The following is a 21,884-nucleotide window of genomic DNA, read 5'->3' as shown; positions in this document are numbered from 1 at the left end:
CCTTCGATCTTCCTCTTCCAGACACACGTAAGTTCTCAGAAACGATGACACGAGAGACCCTCGACGTCCCGACAATAACGTGGTACTGAGGCAAGAAAGGGTCTTTTGCCAGGAGGGAAAGATGCCGGCGAATAGGGCACATGCGCGACTTCGACGCGGCATTGTGAAATTCACCGGAGTATAAACGTTCATCTGCTGGCTGGTGAGTGAATGGAAGTGATTGCTGAACGGGTTGATGCGAATTGGATCTTTTTGTGGGTTCGACGTGGAGGGTTCGAATCCCTTCCTTCTATGAAAGCTGATTTGCATAGGAAGGTTCGTGGAATATGAGAATGGTGCTTGGTAAATGTTGGATGATCATTGATTCGTCTGTGATATAAAACGTGTTGGTCAGATAAGCATAGTGAAGGTTTGAAATTTTTAATTTGAAATTTTTGTATATTAACGAGGGTGTTTTTTAGTTACTACTAAGCATGTTTTTGTGTTTTTACGTCATTAAAAGGAAATATTCCGTTAAAATGAAGAGCTTGAAGAATGATACTTATCCGAGGATCTACAATCTTGATTCTACATCTTAACGAACGCTTTTCTCTAATTTGAAAGTTCTCTGTACAATTAACACTTGCATGAAGTACCAGACAACGCAACCTAAGCTAGAATTTTCATTTAATTCGCCAATTGCTATTCTTCGATTACATTATACACGAACAAATTTTTGCTTTTGTATTAATACCTATTTTAATATTTATTAAATTTAATCCTTTATTCGTTATCAACAACAGTTCGTATTTTATCTAGATAAAGCTTTAAATCCATTTAAAAATCATATATGTATATGTATAGCACTTGTATATCGCTCTTCCATTTATCACTTCAAAAAACATACCACGCTGACTCGATAAAAATAAGACAAGATCTTTGAAAGAATTTGGCTATTAAATTTATCTTTGAAAATAAAACTCCTATTCATTGAATCAAAATTATTCTTCGTTTATTATTGTCTTGCTATTATTGCTTCGTGTTATAATTGTACATTGGTGAATGGTAATAGTAAACGATGACGAATCGTGTACAATCCTGAGCGTGAAGAATCAGAAACAATATAATAAGTACAAGCTGGTGACGGTTGAGTCTTACGTGATTTCGTAATTAATTAAAGGTAGCTGCCCTTTAAATAAACTTAACATACTTATACGATACATTCTATAAAATACAGAGAGTACAATTATACAATTGCAATACCGTGCGAAGGAAAAACGAAAAAGTGATTCGCATATGCAGAAATTGCAAATAATTTTGAGAATTAATCTTACATTTCTAATATTTAATACTTACGGAACACGGCACTAATACTTTACTTTTTTCGACTTTAAAATGAAATTATTATTCAAATCGTATTCATAAAAAAATTCTATATATAAAAAGTAAAATTTGCATATACGAATTAAGAATTAAAATAAAATCGAAGTCGAAACTTCGATTTTTCAAAATTTATTTTGACTTATTACACTTGGTCCTTTCATTCTTTCTATGATAAAAATCTCTTATTGTTTTATATTTTCCACTGCACAGTATCACAGTAGATCGACCTACCGAAAAGATTTTCAAAAATAACGAATATTTGTATTTAATATTGCCTCGATTAAAAAATTCAATTAAAAGACAATCGTGTGGCAACAGAAACCTATTAAAAACTTAATGTTAAAATTTCTAAAAATCAACACCTTGTTCATCGACGCAGTATTTGAACATGTAATAAAAAAAGAATAAGACAACACATTCGTTGAATAAGAGTATAATAATATTTTTAAGTAACATATAACTACGTGATCGATGAACCAAGCGTCTAGAGATTCTCGAAGAATAATAAAAATTAAGTACTTGGATCGTGTAAATTGACCGCCTAATTAATTAAACCTATGTTGTACGACAGTCAGCGAAAGAGTTGAGGCAGTTTTACATTCATACAGAATATTACAAGTATTATCATTAACTTACATCGATGTTTAATACTTTGGTTTTCATTTCACACGTCCTATCATCATCGACGTAGTCTATTTTGATTTTTCGCATGAAAAAATATCTCTTATTGCACTTATCATGCATAGAGCGTTTAAACACGTTTATGAATTCAACCAGTGACCATTTTTTATTTTTTTATTATATTTTATTATATATATGATTACAACACGTAATCATTTTTTTCGTTTTCCAAATTTTTCATTAGATTGGTCACCGTGAAATTCACGATTTTATAACAATCTTTTCTCGATATCTGGAAGACTATGACACGAATGGCGTCCAATATACATTGTAAAATCTCGTTTTCAGAAAATAGAGCGTAGAAAAATTAATGTTTCTCTAAAATATCGCGTAAACGTTTCATTTCGAAGGCTCGAGGTGAAAAAAGGTATAAATAAGGATGATTGTGTGATCATAAATCGATATTTACAGATGACTTCTCCGATGAAAAACAATTCAGTGTTATAAATAATCGTGTTAATAATGGATAGATAATTGAAAATGTTGTGGAGCAAAGAGATTTCTAAAAATTGTACAACAGCGAATTCGTATACTTTCATCTAACGCGTGAATTCTATTTCTCGTATGAAGGATATAATTTTTTATCGTCTCACATTGCAACTGTGATAAAGTCTTATCAAGGGCTGATATGTACGAGTATACGTATATATCGCGAATTGTATGAAACATGACTTTTAAATATTTGTTAAAAACGTGAGTTACTGTCCTGAGATAAAAAGGCGGAGCTTAGAAATCATAGAAGATCGCTACGAGATCGAAGTATCGCGAAATCTTTCTGAAAGTTAATAAACTTTAAAGATATCTATCGCAAAGTATAACAAGATGCAGACAATTGCATCCATTGTTATCGAGTAAAGCTTGATCGATCAGAGAAGTAACAAATACTTCCTGTTCCTTAATAGTAACAATTATAATGTAAGAATATAGTAACTATAACTTATCAAAAAGTAAACCTATGTTCGTATTGGACGTTTAGTATCAATTCCCTTTAAAATTGAAATTAAAATAAAAATTAATAAAATTAAGTACAACGGTTCTAGATTTCGATCCTTTACAAGATCCTCTAAACAGATCTATACGATTAAAAATACTTTAGTTTCTCAATAGAGAATTACAGAATTCCATAATTACATTAAAACTATCACAATTCGAAAAATTACACATTAAACAATATTACCATTAAACTTTTCCCTTAAACAACTAAACATCCACCAAACGCAGGTTTCCAACCACCTTCCCCCAGACTTCTCAGATTACCGTATCCTGATAAGCAGGAGGTCCACTGAGAACAAATTGCCTCTGGCTCTGCCTAACAATATCTGTTCTGTTGGGAACCTGAGGTGTAGCTCTCACTCCATGATAATTGCTATAACTCGACCTAGCACTAGCTGGTCGATTATTATAGATCTCATCCAAATCTTCCCCGTTTAAGCTTTGAGTACTAGTTTGTTGAAAAGTTGGATTACTCTGACCTTGCCACTGCATTGGACTCAACTCGTTTGGTTGCCAATTATCAGTAAGATTTCTGGTAGAGTTGCTAGCATCCCAATTAGGGTAACTCTGATTCGTATAATTGCTAGTGTTAGAGTAATTGTTAGAAGAATCTTGGTTCCATAAGGTAGGAGAAGACACAGCCATATTCACAGCTTCCGGCTGCCAGTTGGAGTTCCTATCTCTGTCCCAACTCATTGAGATTCTATCATAGTTGAGCGTGCCTTGGGACAATGAATTCACATTTTGATTGGTAAGATTGCTGGGCGTTGTATTAGCGTATAGACTTTCCTGATGGTCCATGATTCTGTTCACGGGATTCTTTCTGCGTGACTGCCTTACAGAACTCCTTCTGCTGGATCTTCTTGTCCCGTCACGAGAGATCACCGATCTTCTTTTTACTCTGCGTGGAGTCATTGGCTTTGGAGACACGCTGTCGTCGTGAACCGTAGGCTCTGGCTGAGAGTACTCGATGCTGTACAGAGGCCGCGGTTGCTTTTTCTTCCGCTTAGCTTGGGCTGCATTGGAAACAAACAAAAATCTTGTCAGTAGGTGTTCTGTTAAGGTAATTATTCAGTTTGCGCTTGGATACTGACGAGTTAATATCGCAGATTGATTCTGCAATAATTCTGAATGTAGATAGTTGCGGTGATTTTGGATGAAATTTGAAATCTAAAAATGGAATATTAAATAGATAGATGAATCTCGAAGTAATAAGTGATTAAAAAATTACTATAAAGTTTAGGTATTAAATTTTTAACGATTCTTACTTCACATTTTAACGAAATTTCTTATAGATCACGTCGGATCTTCACTTTTGGAACGAAGATTAGAAAGTAGTAATATTTTTATAGTAATATTTTCTAAAATTTTTATATTTGGATTTGTATACCAAGCACAAACTGCAGAGTTAAAAACACACTTTTGAGTCAAGTGACAAATGTAGTTGCGTGTTATCGAAGTATCAATACAAATCTTCAACTGTATGAATGAGAAAAACAATCGAAGTGGTTGAATTATTACATGCACAGCGAGAAACACGCTCCCAACGCGATTCGATGGCTGATCAATGTTCATTTCTTTTCTAAATTTTCAAACGATGATGCGACTTTCACGTGATCTTGAGTAATTGAATTAGTTAGACTCTTTTTTAAAGGATCAGTAATACCTAGTCTAAAATTGTCATTTATTCGTTTAACCAAATGGTAAATTATCGTGTAAAGATTTTAGATTGCAGTAATCCAGTAGGAAAGTACTGACTGAGAGACGAAAACATCGAGAATGAAAAAAAATACAATAAAATAAAATAGTTCCCCGAAAACCCACAGAAGAATAGGAGAATGTTAGAGAAGGAGTGAAAGAAAAGAATGGGGGTTAATAAATAAAAAAGCAAGCAAGTAGTAGGCATTGCACGTTTATTGTCGCCAGTAAACTGCACCAAAAGTAAATTATATGATACAGTAAAATAAATTATACTATAAAATTAAAATCTACGGCCTTAACGAAGTACACAACGACACTACTGTACAAGCTTTTGACAAAAGAAGGGAAAGATAAAAGAATCTTCGATTGTACTACAAACAAACGTTTCAACGTTGAATCTGAAGTGACTCGTTAATATTAAATATTCGGCTAAATCCTCTAGTACATAATGTGAAACGTTTTATTACTCTTATAAATAAATAACGTAAAATACGTAAACGTAATTATATATATGTACAGTATACATTTAGTGAGCAATTTACTTGCAAAATCCATTAAGTCATGTATATCTGACTTAAAATATAATAGATGATTAATCATATAATTGTGCGAATAATATTGTATGCAATGTTTGCAAAGTTATTCAATAAGAATTAAACTTAAAGTAATATATCTTAAGTAACGCACAGGCAGTATCGTGAGTCGTAAACAAGGTCAGCTTTAGGTCCAATGAGATGTGATGAGAAAAACAACTCATTATTGTATAGAGCTATTTCATTGTGACTGTGACTGTGACAGATGTTTAAAATAGGTGTATGCCTGAATGTAGATACTTAACATTGAAAATTATATAACTATCAGCATCAATTAATCACTGCAAAACGTAACTCTACCGTTTCTTCAGTGCATTTGTATATGCACAGCTCAATAAGCATTGCGTTATAAGTATTGTCTATTATCGGATTGCATTAAATGTTCATTGATCGATTATTGTGCGATTTTGATTGTTGGCAAATTAACCAACTGTTTATCAGAACAGTGGAAACAGTGACATCTTCGTGCTTATTCATGATTTATATTCGTGCCACCTGAAGAAACCAATTCTTGGTGAGTAAGCAATTTGTATATCTTTCTTTTTTCTTTAATGAAATTTTATATCTTAATTAAATCAATCTTCGACTCTAGAATATAAGTTTAGTTGTTAAATACCTGATGATTCTTTGAATGTTGTTTACTCATCACACTTATGATTGGACTAATATTTCAACGAGCCTTGATCTGCAACTCACAGAACATTCTGTGTAATTAAGATGCACAGAAGTCTATAATAAGAACAGCTTCTTCGTCACTTCAGATTTTTCTTTTTAACTTCGACATATTATTAGACATTCTTTGATTAATTGATCCATGGAATGTCAAAAGTATTAATTTAATAAAAATTTATGAGGGAGTCTGTGTATATGATATCTTATAAATTTCGATTATCTGTATACTTTCATCTACATAGATATGCAAAATGTAGCTTCATCGTTGTTTAAAAAAGAAGAATATAAAATAAAATATTCTATCGAACTTAAGAACCGTAAACAAGTATTAGCATGCACTACCAAATACTCATACACGTTTCATTAAAATGAAAAATTGTTTCGCAGCACCTTATAAACACAAGTTCTTCACCATCATGATACAATAAGCTAATTTCAATGCAGTCTAAAGGTCTCTATCATAATGCTATGTCGTAAGCCAGGCCACGCGTGTCATCAAGGGAATTCTTAATAAGTACTATTCATATAACAAAAAGGAAAAAAAAATATAAATAATCCTATACATTAGTGAACGTTTACATATAGCGTTTCTTCCATTCATGCTGTACTCTTTGTTCCCTTTCTGATGCAACGTTATTTTGTCTCGTATATTATGAAAGCTCATCTATCAAGCATAGAATCTTAAAGTTACAAGTTCGATAATAAAAAGATCGAATAAACATTTTCAACCAACATGATTCATAGTTCTATACGTATCACAGTGTATGTATTAATATAAAAATGCATGTTGTCTAATCCAACATGAATCGTATATATGAAAATATCTATGAGCAAATGTAAATAAAAATCTTAGTAAAAAAAGCAAACGATGCTACTGAACACACATTGTTTATTCCGCGTTGTCAGTCGAAATACTTTAAAGACGTAGTAGAAATTATTAACCTGTTACTGTGATGTTAAAAAACTGATTTAGGAAAGAAAAAGATATTCTTTCTAGACTAACAAGAAGAAATCAATCGAAGAAGGCACCCTAAGCTAGCTACTCTCTAATCGTTCTATCTATTTGGCAAGGATAGGAATTCTATGTAACACCTTCGAATTCTCTACAAAATAGCATTAAAATACATTTCACTTCAGTCCATATGCTGTTTTAATCAATTCGAGGTCGACGATGCACTGTATCTCTCTTGCAATCTCTCTTGAAAAGAATTTTAAGCAAATCAATAATTTAGAAATCTTCAGGAAACATTATACAAAAGTTGAATAGTATAAAAAAAAAATGGGTGAAACATTTACATCATTATCGGTTTAAATAAAAAAGGGGTTCACTGTTCTGCTGAAATATTAAAAATAGTATTAGGTTTCTCAGGATCGTCTCCAAATGAGACCCCGACCTCGAATGGATTAAGTTAGAAAGAAATAAACTTTATATATATTTTTCTAATTTCTAACAATCTAAAAATTACTGGCATACAACGACAAAGGTCTACTATCTCTTTTAGACCTATTCTGTTTCTCTTGGTCAGTCACGTTCTGTTGATTCTCAATTGCCAATCTTGGATCTGAGTAAAACGACCGCATTGACTGTTCGCGAACGTGATCGGTAAAGACTCTAGGCTTGTTGGGGGCTTTATTTTGCTTTGCTGCAACAGGTCGACATTTGACACGCGGAGATGCAACAGGACTATATTTGGACGAGTGCGGATGGTACAATTTGTTCTTTTGATACTTCAATTTAGCGGTACTATCCAATGAATCGTATTCGTCGTATGGGGATACAGGCCTCTGTAAATGATCCAACGGATTCGAATAGTCGTTAGAGTAATCAACATACTTTAAGTCGCGACTGGATAGATTGCTTCGTTCAGTTCTGATCGTGTCATTTCTGAAGCTACATTTACTTCGTCCGGAGCTGTTAAATGTTTTATCGTTATGTTTTGGGAAGCTGGTATCGTGACAAACTGATTGATGAGAACTAGCTGTGCCTGCGGGGTAATTTTGAGCGGAATTTTTGTGAGGGTGGGCAGGTGATGGAAGAGCCGAGTAGCTAACGTACATAGGATGTAACGGCGTGTGGCCTGCCAACCCAAAGTCATCACCTCCCACAAAGTCAACTGAAATATGACGTAGAATCGATTGCATTAGATCGAATTTTATTGTGTTTGTGACATGAAGGTAGTGATTCTTTTTGATTAAAATTAAATTAGATGGTATATGAGTCTCATTCGAATATAGCCAATTTCACAATAGTTTATACGTTTGCAAACAATACATGTTGTATCAAAGATCGAAAAATAAATTCGCGTAATATTCAAGCTTCAAAGATGTTATTTCACAGTACATTGAACATTCGCAAGAGAATTGATGAGTAATGATGTGCATGAGAGAAACCATTTTACTTCGTGCTTTACAAAAGGAGCAAATGCGTGCAAACCATGAATCAGGCAAAGCACTTACCAAAGTGGAGGATCAAATCCACCAATGAAATCAACTGTAACCGACAACCCTCTTTTCAAGCAATAATAAATCTTAAATTTATATAATTAAAAAAGAAATATCCAGAATGGCTGGCACAATCTTTTTCTGTAGCAAAACGTGTTATTCTGTATTATAAAAAGATTTATCATTGCACGTTTTAGTTTTTTAACTGTATAGAAATAAAAAATTAAATTTTGAAAATTTTTCCTAGATCTTGTTTGCTGATATCAGGAAAAAATATTACCTAAATTTACCACCAAATAATATCCCAGGATAAAATAGAAAATAATTTCACTCTGCAAACTAATTCTTATGCTAATCTGACACTGGCATTAATCAAAACAGAAATTCTTGAGTTTTATACTTACAGCTATCATCTTCCTCCAGGAAAACCTTACTTAGGCAAATACCTCCTACTATTGCAATAAACTAAAACAAAAGAAATATTACTTTAAATATTGTAATTAGTACACTTTTACTAAATAGTGAAACTTAATGGTACTTACACCTAAGATACATTGAGTAGATGCATGTAAAATTTCAACTACTTCATAATCTAGCACACAATCTGTCACGTTTGTAGGTCGGGCAGGTCTGAATAATTCTGGTTCAGTAACATCATAAATAGCTTTACAACCTGGTCCATTGACATGCCACCAGGAAAAGCTACCAGTACCAAGATTTAAAATATCACTATTCTAAAAAATTAGTTGTGATTAAAAATCAATTAAAATCATGAAAAAGAAATTACTTAAAAATGAATACTTACTTTGTCAAGTACACCAACATCGAGGTAGAAACATATCATGAATATATTCCACCCTAACCATAGTGTATTCCATATACAATACTAAAATAAATTTAGTATACAAACAATTATTTCTGTTTATAATAAATATGTATATAAAAATATATTAAAGTAAAATGAAGGTATTGTACTTACTGATATGATATATTTAGGTCTATATTGAAAAGCTCCGAAAAACCCCAAGATTACAAATATAATGTTGAAAAAATTGACCAGTATCGGGGCCCACATAAAGCCCAGAAAGTCGAAGACCTGGCGCTCTACCGTAGTGATCTACAAGCAAAAATGAAATAATTCCAATTAAATTCAATAAATCAACAAAGAGTCTGAGTAGAATATGTCTGAATCTTAAAAGATTAATTTCTTTCATTTCTACCAACTCCTTTTTGTCTACAATCTTAATTTGCACCAATTGCTCTGTGTTCTAAATACCCAATTAATCTGATGGATCAAATGCGAACCAGTGTTCATGAACCATTTAACATATTTTTTACTTTCAATTAAGATACTTGGTTTAAATAACATCCCATTGTATTTCTACTTTTATCATATTCCATTTTAAATCCTTTAAAGCTCAATTAATTGATATTGCATCAATTAACACGATATTGAGTTAACCGATTTTGTTAAGTTATCCTATTTCATATGCACTTACTGCATTTTTCAATTAGCAAAAACATCTCTGTAGTGCAATGTAGAACTCTGTATCGGTATCGATGCGAGTCGACAAGAAAGCGCTTAGAAAGTAGTAAAAGCGGTGTTAAATGGATCGGTCAGTTTCTACACGGAGATCTTTATTCCGCGGAGATAAACCATGCGATCTATAGATCGATAAAGCGATGCGATAATCAAGCATGTGCCTATGTTTCATCGAGCCACGATATCGTCGATAAAACATTTCGAATCGTTTACAGTTTATATCAATGCAACAATCCATAGACCAAACTCTTTAAACTCTTTATTTTTATTTAAAAAATACTCGATGATTAATATCTGTTCAATAATTAGAGTCTTCTCATAAGAATACCACGCAGTGACTCAGTGCTAGAGAAATACGAATTACGTGTGTCACAGGATGACGATAATTTTCTCTATGAGAGGACAAAAACATTTTTCCATCGAAGAAACTCACGAGTTGCAAGGTGCATATTGTCAGCAGGAAGTGCCTTCGATTACAAATTCCCATGTCATTTGGCCAGATAGATGTTTTCGCGTGCGAGGCCACGGGTATCTTTGATCACTCGATAGAAACAATCTCGTTGCACGTTAGCTGCATTACTGTGGCACGTTCCAATGCGTCGCCATGTTTCCTTGGCACTTGTTCCGTCCCTTTCTTGCGACCGACTGGTGCAAGTGACATGCACCGACGTATATACGAACACGATTTTGTAGCCAAGCAACTTGACTACGGTCTACTCGAGCTAGTTCCGTTCTATTGGAACGATGATATCGCTACGCTTTTCCCACTTTGTTACTCTCTGCCAGTACAATTGGTAGTGGCAGTATTTAAGTACAAATACATACAGTTTTGTTGTTTAACTTTAAGCTGTTATGTAGAACTAAGCAATTCTTTACAAATTATGAATCCTTCTTTAGGAATCGACAGGAATTTTTGGCCCCAAATTGGAGATTTGTATTAGGAGAATATGATGTGTAAGGAGGTGGCACACAAAATCTCTGTCAAACGGTTCTTCTGAAACAACAAATTGTAAATATGTATGTATTACGTTGCAAATACGCACCGATTATAATTAGCGGGATTCCTACGCTCTATGAAAGAGTTTAATCAGAAATCTGCTTGATAGGAATTAACAGAGGAATTAATAAAGAATTAATTCACTTATTTTTAGATGTTACTCGAAGTTAGCGAACATGAGTTTTCTTTTTACATAGTTCACGGGTTAATCAAGAATTCTAATTGCGGAAGTGCTACGCATTAAAGGCTGTAGAAGCTATGTATGTCTGTATTTAAAAGTTTCCCTTAGAATGGAACGATTTAATTGAGTAGACTATAGCGTATAGAAGAGCGTATTGTGTTTTTGTTCTACCATGTACGGAATGCATTGTGAATTTCGGTGTTTGTGAATGGTGACACGCGCAATATGTATTACGTGTTTATATAGTATACATTATGCTGATAGGTGAAATAAAAATGACGCATTTTTAATTTGAATAAAATATTTGCAGCAAGCGGGATTTCTGTCCTTATAAGTAGATATATAATTTATATAGTTTTACAATTAATAATTTTTAGAGGATGAAATTCTATTTGAAACGGATGAGCAGCGAAGTAGTGTTGCATTTACTTGCTTATTTAAAAGCTTAGTGCCACATTTTTGTTGCCTGCAACGGGTTCGATCCTTTTTCGTCTTGTCAGGTCATTCTCCTTTATTTCCCCTGTTTTCCGCTCTTTGTATTCCTCTCTACCTACCGCTTCTTTACATACATTGCGTTCTGGGTCAGTTTTTGATCCCCTTTTTACATTCATTTCCTATCTTATATGTATATCTTCTTTAAACACATATCTGAATAAAGGCAATGGAAAGTTTTAGATATGTTAAAGTCTTGTAAAATTCTCTTAATTATCTTTATAAACGTAAATAGTATTCATTATGTTCATAAATAATATTAAAATGTATGATTATAAATTGTAACACAATTTATTTTGTACCGAATGAATAAATAAAGTTTTTTATCAAATATTAAATAACTTCACATATTTATATATTATTCCTGGATAGTCTCTTGTTTACTCAGTTTAGATTATAAATTTTTATTAAAAAGCTTCCAAGATAACAGGAGCACAGAATCATAATTGAATGGCCACTGAGAGGAAAGAAAGGAAATATAATATACAAGAGAAATTTAATATCAATCTTATTATACGCATCCGATATTAAAAGTTTTTTTTTGTTAAGAACGTACATACAGAAATCGTGAAGCTATTAGAGAGAAAGCATAAAAACGTAAAAACGTTAAAAAATTTTGAAATTTGCTCGTTTCATGAACCCCGAAACACTACACCCATCTAGCGGTGAATAGGTGAAACTTATCGATAAGAGGTAAAATTGAGAAATCCAACTTCTCAGTTCCGAGACAGAATTTTTTAACTTTTAACGTTTCAAACGAATGTTTTTGTTTAAATCTAGTTTTTTTCAAGTATGTCTAGTTTCCAAATTATAAGCAATTTTAGAAAATTATTTAGTCGATAGACAATGTAGCGCTACCGTCATCTAACAGCGAATAGATGAAACTAATCGACGGGAGGTAAAATTAAGAAATTCGAACTTACCGATTTCGAGGCTAAATGGTTATAGTGTTCCATGGTCCATAAAATAAACGATTTTTTAAAATTGCTTATAACTATGAAGGGAAATATTTAGAAGAAACTGATTTCAGTTACATCGTTAGGCTCTAAATCTACATTTATGTCCTCAAAAATTAAAGCATTCAACCCAGTAGCCGAGAAATTTAAATTTTTTAATTTTGCCACCTGATAATTAGTTCCATCTTTACACCGCTATGTGGCGGTAGTTTTTCGTGACCCACGAAACGAGGGAATTTTAAAAATTTGTAATATTTAATAAACTATTGAGATAATCTGTTCAACGATCATTACAAATTATTTCAAAAGACACAATCTTTAATTTACAATCTTAAATATCATATAATATTTTATATAATTCTTTCACATTTGTAATATCAATTTTAATTAAGTAATCTTGTTGATCGCGAAATAATAGAAAAAGAACTGTAGTAATAAAGAATAGGAAAATAAAAATTCTAAATCATTGATTTATAGAAACAATTAAAATGAAGATACCTTTACAGCACTTGATATTATCGTACTCTTGATTTATATATGTTAAAAATTGATTTTCCAATGTATAAAACGCTACGAGTGAACGTAATTCCATTACAAAATAAGAAAGACATTAGAAGATCGAACTTCCCGTCAAATCTTTTAAAATGCTAATGTCGATAAACGAAATTATGTTTGTATAAATTAATCTGCATATGAATAAATTCGATATTAAGTAAAAAAAAAAAAAAAAAAGAGAAAGAGAAAGAAAGGAGAGAAAAAGAGGGGAGAAAGGCGAAATATCAAACCTGTTTCTGCTTTAAACAATTAAATTAACTAAAAATGTGTCTTACGAATACTGTCGTTGTCGAAGGATACCTAAACTGGACGTCACTAAAGTCCACGTATTAAAATTTTTAAAGGCGTTCCTCTTGCCTTGCCTCTGGTGTTTCCTTTTCTGTAGCCACATCTTTGAAGAAGGTAAAAGTAGAAGAAGCATAAAATACTGATAATAATTCTGCTTTCAACAGCACGCGCCGATCTTTACAATTTTTTTCAAACGAAGAATTCCTTTTATCTCGTTAAAGAAAAAAAAGTTATCGATGAAACTCGAAGAAGAAGGAAAAACACGCAGAGTAACCTTTCCCAAATAATAATCGATAATTTATGCGACATTTCTATATTTAAAAATAATTCCGGAAAAATATTCGCATGGACAGAGTAGTCGACATAAACAACTTTGCATAAGCTATATTCAAAACAGGCTATATTTTTGTTTGATACTTTTAGTATTCTATTTATAAAAACAGCCATCGATTATCTGTTTGAACGTTTTATTAATAGACAAGTGCGTACATCGCTCGTCGCTGCTTAAGAATGCGAAAAGATATAATCGATTCGGATACGAACAGCACCTGGACCGCGGAGACTTCTACATCCACGCTTCCGATATTCGACAAACGAACTCTCTTTGGAATCGACAAACTAATTGGATCCCCTGTGAACAATTTTGTTCACATACACGTGTTAAAAGAGATAAAAACAGGCGTTCTATCTTTTTTAAAAGAGGTACACCTTCGTCCGATTTATATTCGTAATAGAACTTATTATTATTTTAAGAGGATTTAAAACGTAAATCGATGTGCGTGTGAGATTTAATGTTTCACTTAGTGGTAATAAAATATAAATGACGATCTTTATGTTACAGATACGGCTCGTTTAAGGTGCGCTGAAGGCACGTTTCGCGTGCAAAACATTTACGGCGATGGTAATTGCATGTTTCGGGCGATTAGCTACATTTTATGGCAAAACGAGGACGAACATCGGTATCTGCGATCAATGGTGCGCTTCGTTTCCGTTTATGTGATTCTTTCGGGCAAACTACGAAAAAGATCTATAGTACAGCGAAATAAATTGCTTGAAATAATCAAAGACTGTATAGAAAGAATATTACAAAATGTATAAAAATGTTCTATAGAGGAATTAAAATTTAATATTTAACGCATCGAAGGAAAATCAAATTTGATCCGTATTTGTTGAAACGAAGGAAACTCTTTGGATGAACGGAAGATCCTCCGTTTATTTCAAGCAATCTATTCTAATATCCATCAGTATCTATGTACTTTCTTATCTTAACAAAATTTTTAATTTAGAAACTATCCCATAGAATCTTATGAATCTCTAAATCGTTTTAATGCTTCCTTTTCATCTTAAAAGAAGAATTGTAATTAAGTGAAAGAATTTTTCGTTCGATTTCAAGGAAGAATTAAGTCTTTTCATCGCATGCCCTTCGCGCTTTTTATTTCTACGAACGATAGAAATCTTGTTCGACAGGTTGTGCAACACATCAAGGAAAATTGGCACGAGTACGGGCCTTTCGTGATGGCCGAATGGAACATATCGGATCGGCAAACTTATGAAAATTACATGGACATGGTGGGCACGTTCGCCAGTGAACTCGAATGCACGGTCGCCACCAAGATGTATAACATGAATCTGTCGATCTATCGCGAGATCAAAGACAGACCCGAACTTAAACGAGTATTTCACAATCATGTGAGCTCGCAATACGCTACAGCTAGACTGTTATTCACCGGTAATTCGGACAGCGGTCATTACGACGTGCTAGTTCCTGATTGACGAACGAATTTTCAAGCAAAAACAACCGTATACTTAAAAATAATAAACACGTTATTTTTTCTTTTCTAATGCATATATAATTTGTACTATATCTCTCGTATATGGAAACATTGTAATTATCGTTGATTATTCTTTAAACTTTGCGTCGCTATTTGGATGTTCTCTCCCTTCGATTGTGTAGACTTTTGAATTGTCGAACGATACGTGAGCGACTAAAATAAAATTTCATTTTGTACGGATGCACTTTGCTTTTCTTTTAATTATTAAGAGAACTTCCTTTGAAACATCGTAGATCGTAGTATTGCGATTTCTAGACATCCTTCTTTTAATGATTCTGTTGAGCGTAAAGCGAAAAAGGGCTCATATTTACGCGTGATAATCGCATCCATGAAAGTGGGTCCACTCTGTGAGCAAGGTTATTCCGTTGTAGATCATACAACTGGAAAATAAAATAGGCAAATAAGGAACCGAGTTTGTTTTATGTAGGAGATCTTCAAATTTCATGTTAATATTTATTTATCAAATAGATCGCAGAAGAAAGATTTGAGAAAATTAATAGATTGAAATTACTTAAAAATTGTTCACCTTTTTCTAGAATGATAAAAATTACTTCCTACTCTGTATTTATCTTTTAATACCTTATGTGATACAGCGATTTGGATATCCAGCTGACGCTCATATTATACTGATTGGTCTGCACTGCTTTCACAATGTTTTTGGCCACTCGGTCTTCATTCTCTTTCAATGTACTGTGACAGTCACAGAAATCCAATTAATTTGACGTAATTAAATTAAGAAACCCAAAAAAAGGAATTTATATACAGTGACTCTTATTAATATTCGCACACAATAAACACTCTTCGAATATTAATAGGAATCACTGTACGTGGAGAAGTCTTGTAAACGGTCTACATTTTTTCAACTGAAGAAATATTTGTCCAAGTAACCTCGAAGAAGCAGTCTTTCTATGAAAGACGCTGAATATTCCGATTATTATTTTTATCTAAATGTTTGAAGTACCATTACCTGCATTCTCTAATTGGAGAGAATGCCAAAAATGTTAAATCGTTACTATGGTGGCTCAATTCCTGACACATGCATTCCATGAAACCTATATCAATAATTAGATCGATTATTAATGAATTATTAATTATTAAATTATTAATTATTAGTAAATTAGTAATGTCAATAATATTCAAAGATGCTTACTCATTACAGCTGCCTTGGAACCAATGTAAGCCTCGCTATTCGATGCGATTGGGGTCACTCCAATTATATAGGCTCGTTTTTGATCCAATATCATTGGAAGAAACGCGAGGACTGTCTGTAAATGCAATGGAAGAAATACCTTAACATGTTCCTTACATCCACGTTAGAACCGAATATAAACGTTTTTACTATTTGAACGATCGTGTCATTTTTTAACGAAATCAAACTAAGAGACTATTTTAAAAAATTTATAAATTTATAATACCCTGCTAATTCCTTCATCTTCTTCGATATTTTATATAATTCTGTCTTTCTATTCTATAAATAAAATTGTACTCATCATCCACGTTTCATTAACGTCATCATTAACGTTTCTTATAATAATCGCTAACAAATTCAATGATAATTAATAAATACCTCTACCCAGCAATAATAAATAAAATTATAAATTGATTTCAATCCTTCCTTTTAACGATTCTTAATTGCCTGAAAAAAATTAATTGTGAGGTGAAAATTAAAATTGTGAATGAAGATTAATGCGTCCATTGATCGTATTCTTTAAAAGGTTCCAACAAAGAGAAACAAAAAGAAACAATCAAAAAAACAAGTTTATATACCCAAAAATGAATCATTAAAGTCTCGCTGGTCATGTCGAAGATGTCCTCGCTCGAATTGCCAATGCAGGTCACTAAAGTGTTGATCTTTCCGATATCGTCTTTCACTTTTTGGGCTGTTCTCTTAATGGCATCTCTATTCGAGAAATCGCACTCGTAAGCAGATATAGTCGAGCTGCATCGTGAAGAATCGTCCTCTCTGTGCCTCGGCTTGGCTTCGTCGATGGTGAGATGCTGTTGTTTCAATCTCGATGCTGTTTCCTCGATTAACTTGTGATCGTTATCCACGCAAATAACGGAGCACCCGCTTTTCACGAATTCAGCCGCGAGAGATCTGCCTAAAGAGGAAGTAGCACCGGCCACCTGAACGACATAAAGTCATACATAAGACTATTAAAAAGTTTATTTTCGATCACAGCACGGTCGTTAGGTAAATCTCAACTTTCGAATTTCGCGTTAAGCTTCAAAATTTGAGGTCTGGAATCTTTCATTGAAAAGTTTAACTTTCGAAACGTTTAATTTCAAGCGTACATTCTGAAGGATCACGAGAGATGCTTTGTATTCTTACCAAAACTACGTCTCCAGTCAAATCTCTCGGTGGTTCCGGTAGCAGAGATTTGAATATCTTAAGGACTCTCAGAAAGATAGATAGCAACGTGCTAATTACAAATTCAATGCTGAGAAAGAGCCAAATGGTGAACGAAGAGTATGGTATTCTTGAGCCCACGATCGCCATCTCGTCTTTTATGGGATGCATTGCACTGGAAGGAAAAAGAAATTAAAATTAGTAGAGATCAGCAAGAAAATGTAGGAAATGCCAATACTTTTCGTTTAATGCAAGTTGTGTACTACATTATTTCACAAGAAACACTTTCTTTTTATTCTAACGATTAATGTTCTTCTTCTGTCGTTAACTAGTGATACAATCAAGTATTTTAAATTTATGCTAATTTAATTAACGAAATAAATTATAAAAGATACGATACGATAAAAAAAGAATGTCAAAGTCAGAGGATTCAGTATCGAATAATTAGAAAGATAGGTATACGAAAAAATTTCATGACGAAAGAGGGAACGCCAGAGAGCTCCGCGTCAATTTCAGAATATTCTACAAATGACGCGATATCGTACGGGAGCCTCGTGTACCGTAGTATACTAATTATATAAGGAAATATTGGTATCCAGTAATATAGCGAAAGTGTATCAACATTGCGTAATGGGGCAATTAGTAATTGGTGAAATGACTACGAAACCCCATCACCGTATGGCCGATTTTATGGTTGAAGTTTGATGTGTGATGCTTAATATCACTGGCCAGCCTACCAACTCGAGCTCCTTATGAACCTCTTATCCCCCCTTGTTGAGCTTGTAGATCGCTTGAACACTATCGTGCCGGCTTCTATAATTTTCTTTTTCAAATCATTTTATCCGCATAATCAAACATGCAAGCCGGAGTGTTAAATCGTAATAGTGTAGTTTCGTTTGATATATGACAATGCTGGTACGTTTTGCCTAGGGGCATAATCCTTTGAAAAGGAAAAGGAAAAGTTTTTTCGCTTTTCTGCGACTGGATTATCTGCGATACTCCGCCTTTTATTGTCTTCTTTAGAATTCTTTCATTCTGGAACTAATTGTTATCTCGTATTAATTCTATCTACCTGGCCTGTTAATTGAGATAGGAAAGGTAAATACAAATATTATCACGTTTTACAAGCAGATTTACGTAATAAATCCATATGCATGTTATTTCTTGCTTATCAAAACTTCAATCTTTCGTCATCGAGAAAATTACGAATTTCATTAAAATAGGTATCATTTACGTACATTTTTACATTTGCATACATGTACTTGTTTATAATAAAGTTTTATAATATAGTATTGTTAACAATATCATAATACATTGTACTACTATTTTTAAACAAATAGTGTTGTTAATATATTTATATACTAATATAGTTTAGATACTATATATTAGCAAATCAATTTTTATAAATACAAATTATATACTAAAATAAATTCCAAATACCTTTATTTTATTTTCTCCAACAATTTATATACGTACATCGTCATGTTTATTAAACAAGGGAAAACAATGGCCTTTTATGAAATATAAAAGCGCATGAAGCGTGCAAGATACTGAATAGAACAACAGTTCTCTGTCCCTCTCTTTTGATTGTAATAGTAACAGCCTGCATCGATAACTGCTAAACTACGTAGTAGACACCTATCATGATATACATATAGAATTATAAATCAAAAACAGGAAAAGTCTGCACGCATTATGTAACAGCTATTACGTGAAAGAGTGTACTGGGTCTGAATGATCGCATATAGATACAGAATTTAACTAACCATAGCCCACGTACCAGAATAATTGCATGTCTAGTTAAATTTCTTCCGGGTGTCCCGCGACTGATTTTCTCTCTTTATTCATGAAACAGCTAGTCCGTTACGAATTATTGTTATTTTCCTTTTTCTTTTTGTGTTAAAAGTCAGCGATCGAGAAAGAAGGAAGCGGTAGTTAAGGTGAACTGAAACCAGATCCTTGTCCAGTGTTGGTTGTGTTCGATAAACTAAAATGAGAGACCGGAGAAGACGTGATTCGGCGTTTTGAAAAAAAAAAAATGGGACACGTTAGGATGTGAAAGAAATCGGAAATATTTGTGTAAAAAATAGTAAGAACGCATTTTAATAAGAAAGTACATCGCGACCGTGGAGCTTCAGGTTTAAATGTTTAAACTTTTGAATCCATTAAAATAGAAGTTGAATTTTTTAATTTGACATTTTATGCTTGAACTTCGAAAGTTGTAACATTTAGCCTTTAGAAAGTATTCTTGAAAAAGACGTCAAAAGAATATGAGATACAGTGACTCGTATTATCTTCCGCGTATAAATCCGTGAGGAAACTGCTGCGCAGTTTATTTTGAAGTTTTCATCTATATCGGATAATATTACAACAATGTTTGTAACTTTTAAAACATCGAACATATTTTTATGAAATTTGAAATCGAGACTCCTTGCATAGTAATTATTTTACAATTAATTTATAAGATACTTGGTCCATTCGAGGAAGATTTTATTCAAATTCAATTACACAAATAAATGATCGAACGATCGAATTTTTTATTTTAAACAAAATACATATATTCCAAAATACTAATAAATTTTTACTCTTTGATATTTTTCGATGCACGTCTCTCTCCGAAGAACTGCGTAGGTTACAATGTAAGCAAATGTAGATCGTTTATTGTGTTTACTGCATTGGCACCTTGAGAATATATTTTCCTATTACCTTCAATTTTTTCAACCATATGTTTTTTCATGAATAAAATTATATGTTGAGTATGATTACAGATTGAGTGTAACTGTAGTGCTTGAACGCCCTATTTATGTGTCTCCGGCATTTTACAAACAGTCAACAAAAAACCATGTGTCTATGACTTGTGACAATGATGTGTTAATATATACATATTATACAAAAAGCTATGTGTATTAAACAAGCAAAATTTATATTTCTGCCAATCACAATAAGTGTTCTAACATATTTAAAAACAATTAATGCAATAATATTATTATAGATAAGTATACGTATAGAGCAATAATTTCTCGAACACGTTGGTGTCTATGTCCTGTACGAGTTACTGTATACTGTATACATGTATGAAGGAGAACATGTAAGAAAATTTTATTTCTGAGCTTTCAAATTCCACAATTTTACGTATAAACATTTTTAGATTTAACGAAATTTTACTTTTCGGAGCTTTACATGCACGGTATTGTTGTCTTATGAGTAACTCTAAAAGTAAATATAACAAAAATTCCACTTCTGTATCTTCAAATCTAAATTTGATACAGTTTCAAAAAGAAAGAATAATCGTACGATAACCCTATGATGTTGGCGTCATTGACTTTTAATGTTACGCCTTTGTCTGGGAAGGTTTATCATGAACTTGCCTTTCGATTTTTCAGTTTGTTTCAAGGTAAACTTGTTTAGCAAGACATGCACCGAGAAAGAAACCAAGTAAAAGATACTTATGAGTCACTTTTTATATTTTGTTATTAGATTAAAACACATGTATATCACACGATCTATTTCATTTCTTTTTAATTACACTTATTAATCACACTAAAGTCACTGTAAAGAGATTTATTTAGTTAACGACAGACACCAGACGACAGACACCAGACAGAGTCAACTCATAAACTTGAAACTCACAAACTTTATAGCAAGATTTTTTTAAAACAATTATAACGGAACTATATCGAAAGTTGGAATAGAAGACTTACCAGAAGTCACTGAAGCGTTATTTCATAAAGACTGAATGATCTTCGGAGAATTTTATGGAAGCACTAGCAGAAGATGCAGCTCCACGTGACAGATCTGCAACTGGTTTAACTTGGCTAAGCAGTACTGCACTCCCGTACAGGAAAATACCGCGTACCACAAATTCGAAGAATTTTATTGAATAACAAACGAAGATACAGAAACATATTTCATTAACAACTAGTTTTTAATATATCGCTATACACTTGTCGGGTTATCGTTAGAATTTAGGGCGCGTAACAATCCTTCATTTGAATTAGCCATCGTTTTGTACAACAGAGATTATATTTACAGGTACAAAAAAATGACTTTTACAAAGTTTAACGAACAACCGTGGTGTTTAGACACTCAAGATGCAATTGACAATGTTCTTGGTTTCGATAACGAATCCACGGTCAACGGGATAACTCTTTACTAAGCGTAGAATACTTCTTAAGCACGAAATACGATTTGCTGGGGCGCTCGATATAAACTGCTCGATGTGTAACTTTCCAGACTGATGAAAATT

At 32.9% G+C, this 21,884-nt stretch overlaps 3 protein-coding genes across 13 annotated transcripts; 1 reads left to right on the top strand and 2 right to left on the bottom strand.

Moving 5' to 3' along the window:
* The first annotated feature begins 210 nt into the window (after positions 1-210).
* Positions 211-15,229, top strand: LOC138183522 (uncharacterized). The gene is given in 3 exon segments (XM_069120512.1): positions 211-315; positions 13,934-14,431; positions 14,924-15,229. Coding segments are annotated over 3 exon segments (909 nt in total).
* On the bottom strand, positions 970-10,562 carry NKAIN (sodium/potassium-transporting ATPase subunit beta-1-interacting protein). 5 transcript variants are annotated; one of them, XM_069120503.1, is made up of 7 exons: positions 10,421-10,562; positions 9,424-9,561; positions 9,250-9,330; positions 8,987-9,178; positions 8,849-8,909; positions 8,460-8,493; positions 3,835-4,052 (listed from the first exon to the last, which is right to left on the bottom strand). In XM_069120503.1, the coding sequence occupies exons 1-7, from the start codon at positions 10,472-10,474 to the stop codon at positions 4,043-4,045; spliced, it is 570 nt and encodes a 189-aa protein (XP_068976604.1). In that variant the 5' UTR covers positions 10,475-10,562; the 3' UTR covers positions 3,835-4,042. The 5 variants fall into 5 exon arrangements, with proteins under 5 accessions (XP_068976600.1, XP_068976604.1, XP_068976602.1 ...); XM_069120501.1 differs by lacking the exon at positions 8,460-8,493 and adding an exon at positions 8,059-8,116; XM_069120504.1 differs by lacking the exon at positions 3,835-4,052 and adding an exon at positions 8,098-8,116.
* LOC138183520 (retinol dehydrogenase 10-A) lies at positions 13,907-21,788 on the bottom strand. Of its 7 annotated transcripts, none has more exons than XM_069120509.1 (7): positions 21,340-21,788; positions 17,720-17,813; positions 17,056-17,415; positions 16,439-16,553; positions 16,256-16,340; positions 15,868-15,978; positions 13,907-15,668 (listed from the first exon to the last, which is right to left on the bottom strand). In XM_069120509.1, the coding sequence occupies exons 2-7, from the start codon at positions 17,807-17,809 to the stop codon at positions 15,596-15,598; spliced, it is 834 nt and encodes a 277-aa protein (XP_068976610.1). In that variant the 5' UTR covers positions 17,810-17,813; positions 21,340-21,788; the 3' UTR covers positions 13,907-15,595. The 7 variants fall into 7 exon arrangements, with proteins under 7 accessions (XP_068976610.1, XP_068976606.1, XP_068976608.1 ...); XM_069120505.1 differs by having other exon boundaries at positions 17,621-17,813; positions 21,340-21,783; XM_069120507.1 differs by lacking the exon at positions 21,340-21,788 and adding an exon at positions 18,376-18,558 and having other exon boundaries at positions 17,621-17,813.
* Between the last annotated feature and the right edge of the window lie 96 nt (positions 21,789-21,884).

The sequence above is a fragment of the Bombus flavifrons genome, chromosome 9 (genome assembly GCF_040668555.2).
Source record: "Bombus flavifrons isolate JBK064 chromosome 9, iyBomFlav1_principal, whole genome shotgun sequence".
NCBI classification, from domain to species: domain Eukaryota; kingdom Metazoa; phylum Arthropoda; class Insecta; order Hymenoptera; family Apidae; genus Bombus; species Bombus flavifrons.
The sequence above is the reverse complement of the archived record's forward strand: the minus strand, read 5'-3'. Positions and strand labels throughout refer to the sequence as shown.